The sequence below is a fragment of the Euleptes europaea genome, chromosome 5, assembly GCF_029931775.1.
Source record: "Euleptes europaea isolate rEulEur1 chromosome 5, rEulEur1.hap1, whole genome shotgun sequence".
In the NCBI taxonomy this organism is placed as follows: Eukaryota; Metazoa; Chordata; class Lepidosauria; order Squamata; family Sphaerodactylidae; genus Euleptes; species Euleptes europaea.
In genome coordinates this window covers 47,423,413-47,442,100 of record NC_079316.1, presented here as the reverse complement: position 1 = coordinate 47,442,100, position 18,688 = coordinate 47,423,413, and the positions used below count along the sequence as shown (strand labels likewise).

Genomic DNA, 18,688 nt, shown 5'->3' with positions numbered 1-18,688 from the left:
TAAACACTGGCTCTGCTACAGTCGTCAAACTGCACACAGGATGCAGCTTCTGGGCCTTTAACCACTTTGCACTTTTAGGCAAAGTAATCTTGTGAAAACTGCAGTCAGAGATATCCCACCTTCTAACCAGTGAATGTGTTGCAGGTTAAATAACACAAAATGCCATCAACTGCAGCTTGTCCCATCCAAAGATGAGCACTAGTATCCCATCGATTTCAATCAAAAACACTTTAAACTCTTGCTTAACTCTTTCATTTGCACTTGTTTGGCTTACTTGCATTTTGAATGCCATTTTCTTTTAATATTATATGCAAAGGCCAGTTTTTAAAAAGTCATCTCCTTGTGTGTGTGTGTGTAAAGTGCTGTTAAGTCGCAGCTGACTTATGGCGACTTCAAAAAGGGGCTTTCAAGGCAAGGGAGAAGCAGAGGTAGTTTGCCATTGCCTTCCTCTGCAGAGTCTTCCTTGGTGGTCTCCCTTCCAAGTACTGACCCTGCTTAGCTTCCGAGATCTGAGAGGATCAGGCCATACCATGCCACCTTCCCTCCCATCTCCTTGTCTTTTAGCCATTATCATTTAATCTCATATTTTTTCTGTTATCATAATCTCTCCTACTTTATCTTTTGATAACTCATTTATTGGTGTGGTAGTTCTTTTCCAGAATCACAGTCCAGAAAATCAGCCTTTGCTGCCCACAGCATATATGCCAAAAATCCATTCATAATAACTATTTCTTCATGATCCTCCAATACGTGGAGAGATATTGTGGGGATAGTTTGTGATCACACCTCCATGCACTTGGCAAGAAGCAGGAAAAAAAGAACTGTTTTAGAAGAAATAATTAAAGTAGCTTCCTTACCCAGAATCTGACATCTGGGAACTCTCAATAAAATAAACACATTCCTTTTTCCGAATGTTTTCAGGGATCCATGAGCTAAGATTTTCCTGCAGTGGGAACAGTGAACAGAATAGAAATCATTACTAGGAGAAACAAAATAACATACTCATTTTTTGTTTGCAAATTTATATAATTAATACAAATCACAACATTAACGGTGCAGAAGCAAACTACTTTCCCCTACCACCTGCATCTCTGGTTTCCATTCCACGACAGACCACTCCATCCTTCTACCACAAACCATCTGTCTCCTTTCCAGTGGACTTGCCTTTTCATTGGTGCTGGGTGTGAAGTGAGCCCTCCTTTTGCTCTTGCTGAAGGTGCTGTTGCTCCGCCAGAGGTTGGGGACCACATCAAGGTCATAGTAGCTCTTAGGATACACAGGGTAACCATCTCCTTCCTCAGGGCAGACCTTATTCAGTTCTGATGTGTGTGTCTTGATTCGCTTGCCAGGTCCAGCCATGGCCATGTTTCTTCGTTCAGTCACCAAAGCTTCTCAAATGCAACTAGAAGAGGAGTCAAGGAAATCATCATGCTGAAGTTGGAAAATATATCAATTACAACTGGAGCATACTGCCTGCATGTTGGGGCTTGGGGTCACAAATTGTCCAGGATGAATCTAACCTCATCTGGCCACAGCATAAAATATATCAGGAAGGAATGAGGAAGCCCCATTTCAGAGGTTCTTGAGTCAGAGTTTTTCTGTAACCAGTCCACCTGATTGTGAGAAAATCCAGATGGGTACAGAAACCTAGATAGATAGAAATAATAGAAATGGATCTAAGAAAACTAGGCAGCCCTCATCTGCTTTAGAATGGGGTCCATAAACTTTCTTCAGTTCAAGTCTTGACCATTCTATAACCACACAGAAAGTTATTAGTAGCAGGCAAACTTCTAAACATATGATCCAGAAAGTTTTGAATCTCCCAAGCTACAATACAGGTTGAGTATCGCTTATCCGGAATGCTTGGGACCAGAAGTATTTCAGATCTTTCCATATTTTGGAATATTTGCATATACATAATGAGATATCTTGGCAAGGAGACTCAAGTCTAACCACGAAAATTAATTTATATGTTTTATATACACTTCATACACATAGCCTGAATGTAATTTTAAACAATATTTTTTAACAATTTTGTGTACATTCAACCATCAGAAAGCTAAGATGAGAGAGACTTGGCATGCTGCTGAGGGCCTGTGAGTAATGCTTGCATGTTGGCTCAAAACGTCTGGTTTTCGGGTCATTCCTGTTTTTGGATGTCTCGCTAAGGGATACTCAACCTGTATTATAATTACCAATCCATTTTGTTTACAATGATTTAATCACCAGTGCTGGTTTAAGTAATGAATAGAGCTTTCCAGAGGCTCTGAGAACATTTGTCCAATAGCCTACATTCGTTGATGAAGGTGATTTCTCTGATCCAGCACTATCTCCATCTCTTCCCAAAGACGCAGTGACAGCTTGTCTTGTCTTACTATTACAGTTTTAAGATCACTTGGAAAATATTATGCCCATTTGAATTAAATGGGATATTTAAGGCTGCTGTCCATTCCTTGTAGACAGCAGCCTCTCTTCAGGCCACCCCTACCTCAGCTTATTTCAGCTAGTTGTGAAGCATTCAAAAAACTCTGGATGGTGAGTTAACAAATGAGCAAAATATTATTTATTCAAATACCAAGCTGAATGGATCACATCATCCCCTGATTGTTGGCACTGATCTCAAATGTGCACATTTCTGGCTACAGTTAGTAGGCTGAATCTTTTTTTGTTTTTTTTTGTTTAGTAATTTAGTTTCTCACTAATAAAAAAAACCCTATATCCAAGATAATGCTGGATCGGAGAAAGATCATTGCCCCTACAGTGCTATCCTAAGCAGAATTATACCCTTCTAGGCCCACTGACTTCAGTGAACTTAGAAAGATGTAACTCTGCTCAGGATAGCACAGGGTTAGGATCTGCTTAGGATAGACAGGGTTACGTCAAGGTGGTATTGTGCTGCTGGAGGTGGTACTGCTAGAGTAATGGGGGCAGATGCTAGAGAACGCAAATGGCATTCTTCTTCTCAGCTGACATTAGTCCAACAATAAAAGACATCACTTCCTCTCATAAACCTGGAAGGATTGGTATTTTTTTTAAATGTGAGGGAAGCAACTATTTTTCCATGTCATCTAAGGAATCACCTCACACAAGTGGAGGAGGGCTAATGACTCATCATCACCACCATACCTCTGACCTTCCTGGTATAATTGCTCTCATTCTCAGAAACCATCTCATTAACATCTCAACCACCTTTCAAGTAAATCATGTCCCACCCCAAGGAAAATATTAAGCAACCAGTTATCCCAAATCCATACATATATATATATTGTGTGTGTAAAGTGCCAGCAAGTTGCAACTGACTCATGGCGACCCCTTATGGGGTTTTCAAGACAAGAGGCTAACAGAGGTGGTTTGCCAGTGCCTTCCTCTGCATAGGAACCCTGGTATTCCTTGGTGGTCTCCCATCCAAGTACTAACCAGGGCTGACCCTGCTTAGCTTCTGAGATCTGACAAGATTGAGCTATACCATGCTGCCTTCCTTCTTATAAATCAACATATTACCACACTGATATTAACCAGCAGTTAAATTGTATGTTGTTTATTATTCCTGTAAGCAGGAAGGCCTGTAGCTCAAGTTTAGAGAATCTGCTTTACATCCAGATAGTCCCATGTTCAATCCATAGCATCTCCAGCTAAGGAAACTTATGTAGAAAGGAAAGACCTTTTTCCACCTGAGATCCTACAGAGCTGCTGCCAATCAGAGTAGACAATAGTGAGTTTAATGCACCTATGTTCTGACTCTATGAAAGGCAGCTTCACAAGTAATGTGAAAATCTCTTGCAATTATTTTCATTTCAGTCACACAACAACTCTGTATTGTTTCAGCTTTGTAGTTTGGACAATTTAAATTTATGCATGTATTTTGAACATTTGTAGATTGGACAAGGCTAGCTAGTCAGAGTACCAGGTTATCATTTGTATGAAATTAGGGTTCATAATATACAGCTGTCTTAATTTACTTGATTGGATCCTAGCCTACATAATGGGATGAAATTCTCAGAAATGGCATGAGATCACAAATTCCCTGGGCTTTCAATTAGCTGAACATTTAACACTGAGACAGCATTAATTTAGGTTGCAGTCCAAAGAAAGTCAATGGGATGTCTATGCAGAATAATTTGGTTGCGTTCCATGGGATTTAAGCATGCCTTGCTTTCTTAGGATTGCATGCATAGACAGATTTTGCCAGACTGAGTCTAAAGGTCACTTTACTGTCTTGGCCTGGATTTCCCTGTGTTTCTCACTATCTTTCCACATTTGTTTTAGTTCTCCAACACAGCCTTGCAGCAAGTTCCACTATGTTAAATTATGCTTACTCCCAGGTAAGTGGCATAGGGCTGCACCCATAGACACTGTTCAGGGACCAAGCCTCAACTGAATTAAATTTTTTGCAACAAACATACAAACAAGTAAGTGTTAGCTACCAGTCCTAGAACATTCCAAAACACTCAAGCCCATCATTACTTATTTCTACAACTGAAGCCCTGCTGGATCAGTGTCAAAAAGTGGTTTGAGGGGTGGAACCACAGCTAAAAAAAAGGCCCATGCGCTAGGTTAAACGGATGCCCAGCCTGATGTTGGCACCTAAGACCCTTGCAAGATGTGTGCATCCCTGTGCAAAACTGCTGCCTAAAAATGTGCTGTTGGCTCTGAGAAGCCAACAGATATTTTTCCAGTTTGGGGTATGCCAGAGCTAGTCTCCCCAGATGCACTCTGCAATGAGTTCTTTACAGACATAGGCAACAATTCTATGCATACTTACTTAAGTGTAAGTGCTATTGATTTCAGTGGGAGTTACTTCTGAGTAGCTATATACAGAATCAGGCTGTACAGCTTGAAAGGCGAAAACTACATGGAGACTCCCCACAGCGCACATAACACATCCTTAAAATCTTTATGCAGAAGAGCTCCCAAGTCCATCAGCACAGCACAAAGCGATCTGCTACTGTTTAAAATGTACTAAGGATTTTTCTCATGACCTTGCAGTGCAGAAGACTGCATGCCAGTCAGTACAACTGCTAAGCAGTTCTGCACTATCTATTTTGCTCATCTTTACTTCTGCAAGGCACTGTTACTCTCCACATTGGCTAGGGATGCAAATTCCCTGCCTTGTCATTGTAAGGGTCCAGTTCAAGGGTCTTAGAATTTGCAGTGAGAAGATACAAACACACACCAACCAACTACCCCACCCCGCCCATGTATGTACCTTTCCTGCAGCATCCTCTCAATCCTACTCCTGCTCATGTGCTCCCTCTTAGACATGAGGAACGTACCTCTGTCTCATGTTGTAGGCAGGTCACTTCATGGCTGGAGAGCTGGGAATCGGCACAAGCCTCTCTGAAGTGACTGCAGCGAGGAGGAGGAGGAGGAGACTGTGGTCCGAGGCCTGACAGATTGCCAACAAATCACACTGCAGAAGCCGGTCCCAAGCACAGCTCAGGAGCTTGGGATAGAAGGATAAATTACTCCCCCCCCCCAGTTTGCCAGACTGTGCAGTGAGTCACACATCTGTCCTGATCCACAGATAATGTGGCTGCACCTTACAGCCCAGTCTTTGGAACTTCTGCAGAAGAATATTACAAATCATGGGATAAAATGAAATTTACTATTCAAAGCTGTTGAAATGTGACTGTTTTATTACCTGCAGAGTCCACATTGACAAGCATGTATTATCCAGGCTATTTGGAAGATCAGCATACATTGTATGTTCCTGCAATACTAAACACGCTTACCTCTGTAACGAGCAGACACTTCTGATTTGGAAAGACAGCAGCCCTTTCTGATGCACTTGCTTTTTAGAAACAAGTCTGGGTCATTGCATGATTGTAGAAACAGATTAATGCTTTGCATTCCCCCAACAGTCAATAATCTGCATTTAGTTCAAGTTCTTCCAAGTAATAACGATAAAATACACAGAACCGTTTAAGAAAGAAGGTAGCAGATGGATATGCCTCTGCTTTGGTCCCAACTCATAGATCAAATGCAGCCCCCACAGCCTGGCTACATAGACCGCAGACCTTTTTCTGGATCACTATATCTCTTAGGGTCAAACTACATGTTACAAATTGTCTGAGACAGATGTCAGGTGCGAGGGAACCAATTTCCCAAGTGCTCAGGTGTGATTTGGACCAGGCTTGTGGACTGGGTTGCTAACCTCCAGGTGGTGGCTGGAGATCTCCCACTATTACAACTGATCTCCAGGCAACAGAAATCAGTTCAGCTGGAGAAAATGGCCACTTTGGAAGGTGGACTGAATGGCATTATACTATATTTAAGTCCTGCCCCTGTCCCCACCCCCTCCCAAGGAGCCATATTGTTGCTGCTGTCTGGAAGGACCGGCTGCTTTTCAGACAATGGTGGGCTCATATCGCCCCAGGGTTTTTTTGGTTTATAAATATTGGCCCTTGTGGCATTCAAAGTGTGTATGTGCCTCGGATCTAAACATACATTCCTTACTTGCGTGTAAGGTCTCTTGCTTTGCTTCCGGAAACGCTGGTTGGTTTCCCCTCGACAGCATTGCTTTCAACCAGATGTCATTCTGCTAGATGTGTAAATATCACCCAAACCCTAATTCTATCTCCCACCCTACCACCCTTTACTTCCTTAGCTCTTATATGAATTGTGCATGGTGTTTATACTGTGTTCTTGAAATTATTTGTTATAAAACCACCTTTATTTGAGCAAAATGCTTCTTTATTGGGAGATTTCCAAAGGAATTTATCCCTGTATACAAAAGTTAAAAAGATCCCTAGGTTACCCCTGCCTCTTGCAAAGCTTTGTCTCTGCGCGAATTCCTCCAACCAAAAGTGGAGACACTCTAATTCGGGTAACAACTTGACACAGGAATGCCATTTTGGGCAGCAACCTTATGTTCATTGTCACCTCTAGGCTGCATCGCGATATTGTTGGATATGTGCTATTGTCATGCTATAGAAATTATTTGTAACTGGATAGATTGTCCACACAGGAACACCCAGTTGTGAATTACTATTCTAGTGAAACAGTAGTGCAATATCCAATGTTCTTAAGGCTAACTCAGACCGCTGTTTCCTGTCCTGTCTCCTTTGACTGGTAGAAGCTTTGCAGGGTCTCACACTCTGGTCCAGACCATTCCCCACCTTACTACCTTAGATTTCTGAGCTGGAGATGAACTTGGTGCTTAACACATGTGAAACATGAGCTCAGCCCCTCCTTTCCCATCCAGTGCCTACTCTCCCACCACCCTGCATCATACTGACTTTACAGTGTAAAACTGAAGACCTTGACCAAGCCCATCTACAGTGCCATCCTAAGCAAAGTTACACCCCTCTAAGCCCAATGAGGAGGGGCCGTGGCTCAGGGGAGGGGCCATGGCTCAGTGGTAGAGCATCTGCTTGGCATGCAGAAGGTCCCAGGTTCAATCCCTGGCATCTTCAGTTAAAGGGACTAGATAAGAGTAGGTGATGGGAAAGATCTCTCTCTACCTGAGACCCTGGAGAGCTGCTGCCAGTCTGAGTAGACAATACTGACTTTGATGGATTAAGGGTCTGATTCAGTACAAGGCAATTTCATGTGTTCATGTGTTCAGTGACTTCAATAGACTTAGAAGGATGTAACAGTGCCTAGGATTGCTAGGCTAGTATGAGGTCCCCACTAACTCTAATGGGTTTAGGAGGAGGCCCTGAGCGCCCATGAACAGAGAAGTTTTTTCCAAGTTTTTACTGCTCTCTGAAAGCAAAAAGCAAATGGCAATTATGTAAAATGTATTTTTGAAAAGATGGAAACTACATTATTCTCAAACACTGAAGTTTCCAGGCAAAACAATATGAAAGGTTGAGATGGAAGGCCTTTTTTAGACGTGTATTTTTTCCACACAATAAATGCAGAGTTCTCATTTTTGTTGTACTTTGCTGTGCATTCAACAATTTTTAATTTCCTATATTGTCCTTTGCTATTTTGCTACGTATGTTATTGGCATGTTATTGACATCTAGTGGAGAGGACTGCGTCATTAAGAAACACAACTAGTCCAACACAATTTTGCATTAATGGTGTGGTTTTAAAATTGTTTTACTAGTTTAGAAGTGTTGTATTTATTAGCTCTCTTTGCAGACTAGACGTTTTATTGGCATCAGTGGGGCCATTTCCTAAGTAAAGACTGCAGTGAAATAATATAGAATTGTTGTCGAAGGCTTTCACTGTCAGAGTTCATTGGTTCTCGTAGGTTATCCGGGCTGTGTAACCGTGGTCTTGGTATTTTCTTTCCTGATGTTTTGCCAGCAGCTGTGGCTGGCATCTTCAGAGGAGTAACACTGAAGGACAGTGTCTCTCAGTGTCAAGTGTGTAGGAAGAGTAATATATAGTCAGAAAGGGGTTGGGTTTGAGCTGAATCATTGTCCTGCAAAAAGTAACAAAGGTAATGTGCTAACCATTGTCCTGTAAGTATCCAGATAATGTGCTAATGAGGCATACACCCTCATTAGCACATTATCTGGATACTTACAGGACAATGGTTAGCACATTACCTTTGTTACTTTTTGCAGGACAATGATTCAGCTCAAACCCAACCCCTTTCTGACTATATATTACTCTTCCTACACACTTGACACTGAGAGACACTGTCCTTCAGTGTTACTGCTCTGAAGATGCCTGCCACAGCTGCTGGCGAAACGTCAGGAAAGAAAATACCAAGACCACGGTTACACAGCCCGGATAACCTACGAGAACCAATATAGAATTGTGTTAGATCAGGGGTCCTCAATCTGGTGCCTGTGGGGGTCATGGTGCCTGCTGACACCTTTCCTGGTGCCCGAGTTTTTAGAAAATGGGTGTGGCCAGGTGTAGCTTTTGCCATCAGATTTGATTGGCAGTGCAGATTTGTAAAAAAAGTTGCTTTGGCTGCAGCTGCAACCATAACACAAGGATTTGCACTGTGTGACTGAAGGTAAGCTGCAGCAGCCATTTTGTGGCGGTGCCCACTATGCTATGTCAGAATTCCAAAGGTGCCCCCAGGATCAAAAAAGTTGGGGACCCCTGAGCTTAGTAGTCCCGCAAACTAGCCCAAATACTAGATGGATGCCAATTTTGCTTGAAGTTAATCACCCAAGTATTCCTGTTCACCTGATTTGTATATTATTAACATGTGTAGTAGTTAGACTGTTAGATAAGGCTTGTGGAGACACAGGTCTGAGTTAAACACAATAGCTCTTTTGGGGAGAAGTCTTTTGGTTTCAGTGGGGTTTGTGATGTACGTGCAAAACATTTTGTTTCCCCCCCTCAAGGCCTCATTTAGGTCTTGAACACACATAAAGCTGCATCGTACTGAATCAGATCAAGGTCAGCTATTATCTACGCAGACTGGCAGCAGCTCTCCAAGGTTTCCGGTGAAGATTTTTCACATCTCCAATCCCAGATCTTTTTAACTGAAGGTGCTGGGGATTGAACCCTGGATCTTCTGCATGCAAAGCCAAAAACTCTTCTCCTGAGCCGCAGCTCCTGCCCCAGCCTTGATCTCATTCTTTGCGTGCAGGTATTAGTGCCCTGACCTGGATGGCCCAGGCCAAGCAGGGTCAGCCCTGCTTAGTATTTGGATGGGAGACCCCCAAGGAATACCAGGGTTGCTGTGCAGAGGAAGGCACTGGCAAACCACCTCTGTTAGTCACTTGCCATGAAAACCCCAAAAAAAGGGGTCGCCATAAGTCGGCTGCGACTTGAAGGCACTTCACAAACAAACACATTCAGTGCCCCCCCCCACCAGTTAAAAGCAACAGAGACCTGAATGGGGGCCACAAAGCAGGACTAAAGATTGATCTGAAGCAGGATAGGTAAGCTCAGCCCTTCGTGATAGGATAAGGCTTCCTGTAAAATTCAGTTAATAAAGAAGTCAGATTGCAGCTATGATTACTTATGTAGCCAAGAGCACTTTTATTAATTTTTTAAAAAGTTACAGGTAGCTTACTAAAGTCGTGCCCCTTTGACTAGGAGTAAGCCCCGGGGAAGGTAATGAAAATGACACCCAGCTTCGGACCCATTATTACAGCGGCTGAAACGGACACTGCAAGCAATTTTGGAGGGCAGAGGCACAGACATTCGTCCCCGGAAGGAACGCAACGCCGCTACGAACGCACGCCGAGCTCTTTCTTCACCCAACACGCAACCAATCCCTGCGAAGGAAGCCTACTCTTCCCCACCCCCACCCCTTAGACTCCACGTTTAGCTCCCCTTCCGCAGTCGTTGGCTCAGGCTCGCGCAGCGCCGTTAAGGGGCGGGGCAGGACGGGGGCGGGACCTGCCAGAAGTCCCGCCTCTCCTTGGTGAGCGGGCGGGATGGACGCGACGGCGCCTGCGCCGGGGCCCGCCCTTGGAAACGCGGCGGACGCCGCCGAGGCCGCCTTGGTGACGCCTCCGGGCAAGCCTGACGCCCCGGCCGGGACCATGAAACTCACCCGCAAGGCCGTGCTGTCCCGGGCCAAGGCCACCGAGCTGGGCAGCGTACGCAAGCTGAATTGCTGGTGAGGGGCGGGGCGGCGCTCACCCGGGGGGAGGGGGGAGGGGGAACGAGCCTGCTCCCCTCCCCCCCCCGCCGCCGGCTTCCTTTCCCCAGGCAAGACGCCTGGTGCCTGTAAGGGCGACATAACTTGCAAACCGGATAGGCCATTTCCACCCCTTCCTCCCCGCCAGACTCGTTGAGAATGCTTTCCCTGCAGAACCTCTGCCTGCCTTGCAGTTCTTAAACGCAGAGCCTTTTGAATGAAAGTCCTCCAAATGTAATGCCTGGATTTATTATTATTATTATTTGATAATATGCTTTTGTGTTCAGTCTGCATACTTGCTTTTATGGAAATGCTAGGCCTAAAGTATAAGAGCTGGTTTGAAACACTATGTTTTCATGTACACAGACACACATGAGGGATTTGGGAAGGTGGCACCCAGGAGCCATGAGTCAGTAAATCAGGCTGGCTGTGTGTGGTACAGCCTTCCACCAAGACACGGGCCAGAATTACCTATGACCTAAAGAATGTTAAGTTTCGGTTCCCTGTCCCAGATCATGTAACCAACTAAGTGCCCGCCTCAACCCCCACTGATAGGCCTATGCTAATCCAAAGGTGTCCATTATTGGGTCTTTGTATGTCTATGCTCTGTATTGCGTGTATTGTACCGCCCCTGACCAGAGGTTATAAATGTCGTGGCAATCCTTTGTTTGAGTGTGAAGACTGTCCTGCGCCTTTGGGCAGTTTCACCCGGTATGTATATTAGGCCTAATAAACAACTGCTTTGAACTATCAACCTCTTCCTGTTTTATGGTAATTGGGACTTAACACCATAATTCAGGCACAACACAAAATGTCCTCTCTTTGACAGCCTTGCTCAGATCTTGCAAATTGAAGGCTGTGGCTTCCTTTCTTGAGTCAATCCATCTCTTGTTGGGTCTTCCTCTTGTCCTGCTGCCCTCAACTTTTCCTAGCATGACTGTCTTTTCCAGTGACTCTTGTCGTCTCATGACGTGACCAAAACACGACAGCCCCTTACTGGTGTTGATCCTGGTGAAAACGCACGGGAGGTTTTTGCCTTGGGTTTGCCGCTCTCTTGTTGCACGTTTTCCCCATCTATATTCTCCGAACTCTGCATGGGGGTTTCTTGTTGAGTTCTGAGAATTTGTCTGGGGGAAAATGTGCATTTAGAAAGCGGCAAATCCAAGGCAAAACCTCCCGTGCGTTTTCACCCACAGATAAGCAAGGTTGCCTCAAGAAAACTTGGGACTTCCTTTTCTGAATGTGGCTCCCATCTCAAGAAGCTCCTTGTCATTGGTCTTGGCATCTTAGGACTGTCATTGGATCTCCTGAACAGTTGTTGGTGTGAATAATTCACAGTGGGTAGCCGTGTTAGTCTGTCTGCAGTAGTAGAAAAGGGCAAGAGTCCAGTAGCACCTTAAAGACTAACAAAAATATTTTCTGGTAGGGTATGAGCTTTCGTTGTTGGTGTGGAAGGAGTTGGCTTTACTTCTGTGCCATTTTCCTAGTGTCAAAGCTCCCCGACACCACTGCTTTTTGCCCTGTGGAGGAACCTTACAGGCAACTTGTATCTTTCCCTGCTGTGGTGAATATTAGCTGTAATGGGCTGTTTAAGGTCAGAAAATGGGCCTGGGATAGAGTTGTGACACCTCTACATTTTTCCAAATTCAGCCCCCCCAGCTACTGCTGGGAGATTCATTCAGGATCTCCCAGCATTTTGTCTAGTTTGGCCTCCAGGTAGAGGTTTCGACATCACAGTATTAAACCCACTTTGTTATTCTGGCAATCTCTCAACAATTCATTTAACAGTCATTCAGAACGTCTTGCTCTTTACCTAGAAGTGGTTCTGACCGGCAGTGTTGTCCTCCCATGAAATTTCCCCAGTACTTGGCTACCCTTACTTAGTTCTGTCTGGGGGCCAACACAGTTGCCTGGGATGTGATTACTTGCTCAAATGCATCATTTTGGTGTCACTGATTCCCTCTGGATTTCCAGAATTCATCTGTTTCCTGAACCAACTTTTAATGTGATGCAGCTTTTCAAGTATAATCTGCTGAAACTGTCAGATGTGTAGAGACTTGGGATGAGAGCTGGAAAGACAGATAGTCATATATAAAGGATACTTATGTGGTGCCAGCTCTGTGAACTTCAGATACACTTCAATCATGACCAAAGTTGCTTGTTCACTTGGTTCCACTGCTGCTTCACTTTGTTAACAGCATATGCTGTTGTGATAGATCTGTTGAGTAATTTTTCTTTTTCTTTTCTAGGGGTAGCCACCTCACAGATGTAAGTCTTTTTCCTGATTTCTAAAAATACTGTAAATTATCACTTTGGCTCTGAGAGGCATAAGAGTTCAAATGATTTTGTTCTGCACCTTACCCTGATTTTTAGCATGCTAGCACCACCATTACGCTCTTTCTTTGCAAGTTCAGAGCCAATTCAAACTTTATTTCATAATGAAGAGTGCATGGAGAAAGAGAGCTTGACTTCTTTGTGGGTGACTGAAGAAGCAAATAGAACCCACCCTTCCAGTAGTCAGTAGAGATCACAAGGTCTGGGAACAACAGTGGGGCTCTGGCTCAGTGCTTGAGCATCTCCTTTGAATACAGAGGGCTGGATCCTACCCCTGCCCTACCACTCCACTGAGAAGAGTATTGTTTGTTTATTGTTCTGTTAGCAGAAGAGCCACTTAAGCTGGAGGAGGGCTGCTTGGAGGAAGGTTGAATCTACCCCATTGGGTCCCAGGTTCAATCTTTGGGGCCTCCTGTTGAAAGGATCAGGTAGTAGGTGACGTGAAAGACCTCTACTATTTCTTTTAAATGGAATGGAATTTCTGTATTATATTGTGGTGTCTTTACTCTTGGAGCCATTTTTCTTCCTGGGCTGTCTGGAGTGAAACAAAGCTCCTTGCTCTTTAGTCTTGGTGCCCTTACTTGCTCTGGCATTTGAGAAAACATGCTTGTTGATCTTTAATCAGTAGTGGGGAATAGAGCTTCCTGCCTTGACATAGCAGACTTTCAGCACAATCCTGTGAAGGGTTACTCCAGTACTCATCGATTTCCTATGGTGTATCTCTACATAGGATTGTGCTGTTTGTCCTGTCCAGCGCTACAGCTCTGCACAAAAATAAGCTTCATTAATGTCTGCTGCAATATTTTTGGGTTTCGCCTCTGGCTATGTGAACATCAAAGTATTTATCTTCAGGGTGCAAAACGTCCATTCCAAAACAGGCATGTTGGATGTGTGTTTCGTTTTCCAAGGTATTGTAAAAGTTTGCTGAAGCTGCTGTTTGCTTCTTTTTTATGTCTAGATTTCAATCTGCCGTGAGCTTCCCAACATTGAGGTGATCACTTTCAGGTAAGTGCTGGAGCCTGACATAACACACCAAGGCAAGGGAAGTGGCCCTGGTAGCACCCTCTCTAGAAAGCCTTAACAGTTGCACCATATCCATTGGTTGACTTCCACTACTGTGGGAAGAGTGCTGGAAAAGCTTATCTCTGGCTGCCACTCGCTTCACCTTTGAAGGTGGGGGCAGAGAGAGCAAGGCGTGGGAAGAGGCTCTGAACTGGCAGGACAGACAATACAGAAGGAGACGATCCTTTGGGATGTTTTGTGCTTTATGAATTTGAACTCAGGAAATCTGAAGATTCAACATAGGTGAGATGCTGGAAGTATTATAATGGTATATTATAATTCTAATAGACAAGCACTGGAAAGTAAGAGATTCTCTGTTCGTTCGCTAATCGGCTAATGCTGGTCTATGGAGGAGGGAGGGGGTGACCTCTCCAGGGCCCATAACACCAGACCCCCTGATCCAATCTTCACCAAACATTGGGGTTCGTACAAGGAGAGTCCCTGAAAGCTATCCTGAAAATTTGGGACCTCTATCCCAAAAAATCCCCTTTGTTTCCTATTATGGGAATTTTCCATTAGCCGGCTTCCGCAGGATTGCGCTCATTATCTGTATATTATATATAACTTGGAGGCATCTTAGTGGCAGACAGGCAGTGCAACATGGCTAGCTGGTTGCAACAGGGTGGAAAAGTTGGCCCCATCAGCTCCTCTTGCCTCTGCATCTGGAGAGAAGAGGGAACAGTGTAGCTGTTCAGATGCTGTCATTCTCTCATTTCCACTTTCATTGCTGAAGGGCTTTGGAGGATGTGCCTGCACAGAGTATGTGTTGAGAGTACTCTTGGAGGACTGCAACCAGGGAAGCATCTTGTAGGCTTTGTGTTGTACAGGTGTAGTGCAGATGAGACTTGTCTCTGGATTCCAGTGGTGGTTTGTTCTTTCCAACCAGTGTGAATTACATCTCTGACCTGGCACCAATGAGCCAGTGCCAGCACTTGACTGAGCTGTATCTAAGGAAGAATCGGATTGCAAGCCTCACTGAGCTGTTCCACCTGAAAAAACTGCCCCATTTGAGAATCTTCTGGCTGTCTGAAAACCCGTGCTGTGGCCCAGACCCTCATCGCTATCGAATGACAGTGCTGCGGAACCTCCCCAGCCTCCAGAAGCTTGACAATCAGTGTGAGTATTGAGGAAAGCCATTTTGACTGCCTTGGGTTCTTCAAACTGACCGTTAACTTTTGATGGAGTGCATTATAACCGCTCTAATCAGCTATTTAAAACTGCTTCCTGGGTCCTCTCTTTTAAAGCACAGCCTGTTGTCACAGTCTCATTGAAGGACTGTAATTCCACTTTGATACTGTGAAACTGGGTTCTGTTTGCACCAAGACAGGGGTCGAGGTGCAGATGCTTGGATGTCTAGACAAAGTGCCTCTCTGGAAGGTCCAAGTGCCTCTGTTTTGAGGACAAATGAGTCGAAAGTTTGGGAGGTGCAAATTTTCAGTTTCACTTTGTGGTATAACTTGGTTTGCTGCTTGCTGGGTACCAGGGTAAACTGCCCGAAAGAGGGGAAGGGCAGCTAAAGCATGGCCATTGTATTTGTTTTCTTATGTGGTTGCCTGCTGCTGGTGGCAAGAGCAGTTGCCACCAGCAGCGTGGTTTGTCCTGGCCTACTTCTCATGGAGGTGGTAAACCTGTGTCTGGTCTGTACTATTTGAGTCCGCAGGTGGCAGCTTCTCCATGTGGAAACATTCCATATAGAAAGCTAGCTGTCTGTGCCCAAATTTTCTACTTGACGAGCTAGTCTTTATGTGCAGGAAATGTTTTTGCATTCAACTCTTGAGACCTTCCACGTCAAGCCTCGTGGTTCAGATCAGATACAGATTGATCACCTCTGTGACATGGAGTTTTTTGATGGCTGTGTTAAGCTGTCAGTGGGCAGCAACATACTATGCAGACAGGATAATCCCCTCCTCCCAAATTTGTGCAAGAGGCTTTGGGTGGTGAACATTCTCAGTAGCCTGGAGCAAATCACTCAGGAAGCTGTTACACTCTTAATGGTTTGCTGTGATTAGCACCTTTAAAGCAATCTGTGTGTGGTGGCCATAGGGTTGCTGTCTCCTTGGTTTTGTAGTGGTGACAGAGGAAGAACTGTCCCGTGCACTTCTGGAAGGGGAAGAGATAACAGCACCTGCAGCCAAATTTGACCTGGATAACGGCTGCCAAAATGTCACCTCGGAGTCCAGTGCAACAGACTTCACAGCGGAGAGTGAAAATGAACTCATGAGCTTCAGCTTGGAGGAGACAAAGTGAGGAGAGTTCAGTTGTCAGTAGCTGGGGTTTCTTTGCTGGGCTTCTTAATGGAATGTCTGAGTCTATGTTGTGGTCCAGCCTTTCTTGGTGCAAGCCCCCATAGCGGATAGTTTTTAAGGATGTGTTTCAATGTGTGTTGAAACATCTCTGATGTTCTCTTTTGTGTTCAGCTGCTAGGTTGTCCTGTTTTGGGGGGAGGGATGATTACCTAAGGTTGCTGCTTGCTTAGTTTGCTGCTTGCTTTACTTTATAGCAAAATCCGTCAGCAGCTTGGTATGAAGCCTGTTCCCAGAGATAAATTTTCCTCCTTCTTACCAAGGGAAGTGGATGGGAACCGAAAGAATCGGGTGAGTGTGAGAATCTGTCTTCCTCTTAGATACATGTGTATGTCTGAATTATGTTGAGCAGTCTTAGGTAGAGGTGAATGGCACAAGACACTATTGGAATAGAATGAGCCGGAATGGAATAGAATTCCCTCACCACCTCTTGTTTGCCCTCCTCCCTGTTTGTGTGTCTATGTGTTTATGTTATGTGTTGTTTAATTGTTTTCAATATTTTACTTACATTTATATTTTTAGTATTTTAACGTCTCATATGTTTTAATGTTCTAATGTTCACTGCCTTGGGAACCCTGAATAGGGCAGAAAGATAGCATAGAAATGTTATAAATAAGCAGGTGCAAAGAGTTCGTGCCTCCTGGGCAGGCCATTTAGTGATTTGTAGGAAGCAAAGCAATTGGCAGTATTCATAGGGAGCAACTAGAGAGAATGTGATGGGATCATAAGAATGCTGGCATTGCATTGAATCAGACCCAATTTGTTTAGACTAGTATTTAGCCTTCAACCAGGTACTGGTCTAGTGCCCCTCTGAAGCCTGTAAGGCCGTGATGGTGTGTTTATCCAGTTGCTAATCAAGAGATTCCACTTTTACCTTTTGTGGCCACTGGTAGACCTATCATCCGTGAGTGGGAATTTATGTCAAAGCAAATTGCTGGGAACTGAGCAGAATGCAACTGGAAGAAACAAAACAGTCAAGTGAAGATTAGGCATTGAGGAAAGTAGCTATTCCTTAGTTCTGATGCTTTTCATTTCTTGTGTGTCCTGGATGAACAGAACAACATCCTGAACGCCATCCTGCTGCTTTTGGAGGAGCTGGACTCGGAGGGGCTAGAAGTCGTCCATCAGACATCTGGGAACAAACTCCAGGCCTTGCAGAGAAAGGAACTCCACGAGGAGCGATAGCAAACCCCAGGCGATGAAACTTGAATCAGACTTGCATCACTAGCTCTCATTGAATGCTCCCCATGTTGCTGTGCAGGTGTGGGGATGTGCTGTCAAGCATGGGAGGAAATGACGTTCAGCCCCCTGTGCTTCACTCATGAAGGCCCTGGTCTACACTGAGGTTCCATCTGTCATCACAACTCACATGCCTGTATCTGTGCATCTTCTGCCTAGTGTCCCACAAAGGCACTCCATCGAGAAGGCAAACAAGCAAGCCCAGAAGTGTGGAAGGTAGTTTTCAAATGGAAAGGAAGAGGCTGTTGTGCCCTCTGTGCCCAAGATGTGCCTCCAGCTAGAATTGCTCCCAGTCTGGCTCTATTAAGAATAAGTCAGGACTGTAGTGGTTCTGCTAGCATGATGTTCTTCCATTGTATTGCACTGCTGTGCTGCTGCAAGAATAAACTTGATGCTTCCCTCCTCTTACCGTGAGGAACCTTTGACAATAACTTGGCCTCCTAAGGCAAGAGTTTCATAGAAGAGAGAGTCCTTACAAAAATCATTGAACTTTTAAATTTGGCGATAGAGACTTCAAACTCAGTGGCACCCTTCTAGTCTCTTCCTGTGGTGCTTTGGACTGGAAAACAGGAGTATAAAATGTAGGCAGGCCATTTGGGATGTGTTTGAATGTTTTATTTTTGATTTGATAAAGAAGTCTGTCCTGCATCCTTGGAAGTCTGCTTCTGCTTTCTCCAGTCACTCGCCCAGGTCATCTTTTCAGTAGCATGGGAGCAGGGGCAGCGTAAGACTACGTACATACTTTGTCATGGGAGAAGTGAGAATCTGGTTATGGCATGAGGACAGATGGGAACATGCTCAATACAGTATTTTTGGCTCTGCTGGATGCAACACAACACACACTGAAATAATGTTGACAAACTGATGTAGGTAGTGTTTTCTAGCCTGTAATAGGACAACTCATCAAGCAGGGTTGCAAGCCTTCAGGAGGTACATGCGCCTTATTATGCCACATGGTAGGATCTGAGAGTTATCCATCACCATATAAATGGGACTGAATTTTTGTTGCCTTTTCAAGGTTGTGCCATATGTCATGCTAGTTTTATTGTGAATTCCAGTTGAGCTTGTGACAGACAGATATTTCACAGGTCACAGTGAGCTCTGAGTTCCCAGCACTCAAGCTGGGTTCTGAAATACTGAAGGATTATGGATTGCGTGTAGATGCAAGGAATTGGTGCTTTAAAAATGTGCAGTCTGGTGAATATATGATTTCTTGGTTTTCCTTTTGATTAGTTGTGTTG

The 18,688-nt window shown here is 44.5% G+C and overlaps 2 protein-coding genes across 3 annotated transcripts in view; one reads left to right on the top strand and one right to left on the bottom strand.

Annotated features, from left to right (window-relative positions):
• The window catches only part of TRPM2 (transient receptor potential cation channel subfamily M member 2), a 48,067-nt gene extending 42,827 nt beyond the window's left edge, over window positions 1-5,240 (bottom strand). Inside the window, exons 1-3 of one of the 2 annotated variants that reach the window (XM_056849315.1) lie at window positions 5,207-5,240; window positions 1,165-1,402; window positions 858-943 (exon numbers count right to left, since the gene is read on the bottom strand). In XM_056849315.1, coding sequence (XP_056705293.1) covers window positions 858-943; window positions 1,165-1,365 — 287 coding nt within the window. In that variant the 5' untranslated portion in view covers window positions 1,366-1,402; window positions 5,207-5,240. Of the gene's footprint in view, window positions 1-857; window positions 944-1,164; window positions 1,403-5,206 lie in introns of those variants that run through there. The other variant, XR_008933324.1, reaches the window with a different exon arrangement.
• A 5,063-nt stretch (window positions 5,241-10,303) lies between these two features.
• On the top strand, window positions 10,304-17,405 carry CFAP410 (cilia and flagella associated protein 410). Its single transcript, XM_056850423.1, has 7 exons — window positions 10,304-10,488; window positions 12,759-12,777; window positions 13,802-13,848; window positions 14,792-15,021; window positions 15,974-16,148; window positions 16,406-16,499; window positions 17,265-17,405. Exons 1-7 carry the CDS (start codon window positions 10,304-10,306, stop codon window positions 17,391-17,393), a joined length of 879 nt encoding a protein of 292 aa, XP_056706401.1. The 3' UTR covers window positions 17,394-17,405.
• The last annotated feature ends 1,283 nt before the right edge of the window (window positions 17,406-18,688 follow it).

What these genes read in the sequence shown, in the direction of transcription:
- CFAP410 (XM_056850423.1), top strand. Translation starts at nt 10,304, where the DNA reads ATGGACGCGACGGCGCCTGCGCCGGGGCCCGCCCTTGGAAACGCGGCG. An exon ending in ATTGAGGTGATCACTTTCAG is followed by an intron (nt 13,849 to 14,791) that starts GTAAGTGCTGGA and finishes CTTTCCAACCAG; the next exon opens with TGTGAATTACATCTCTGACC. An exon ending in CCAGAAGCTTGACAATCAGT is followed by an intron (nt 15,022 to 15,973) that starts GTGAGTATTGAG and finishes TTGGTTTTGTAG; the next exon opens with TGGTGACAGAGGAAGAACTG.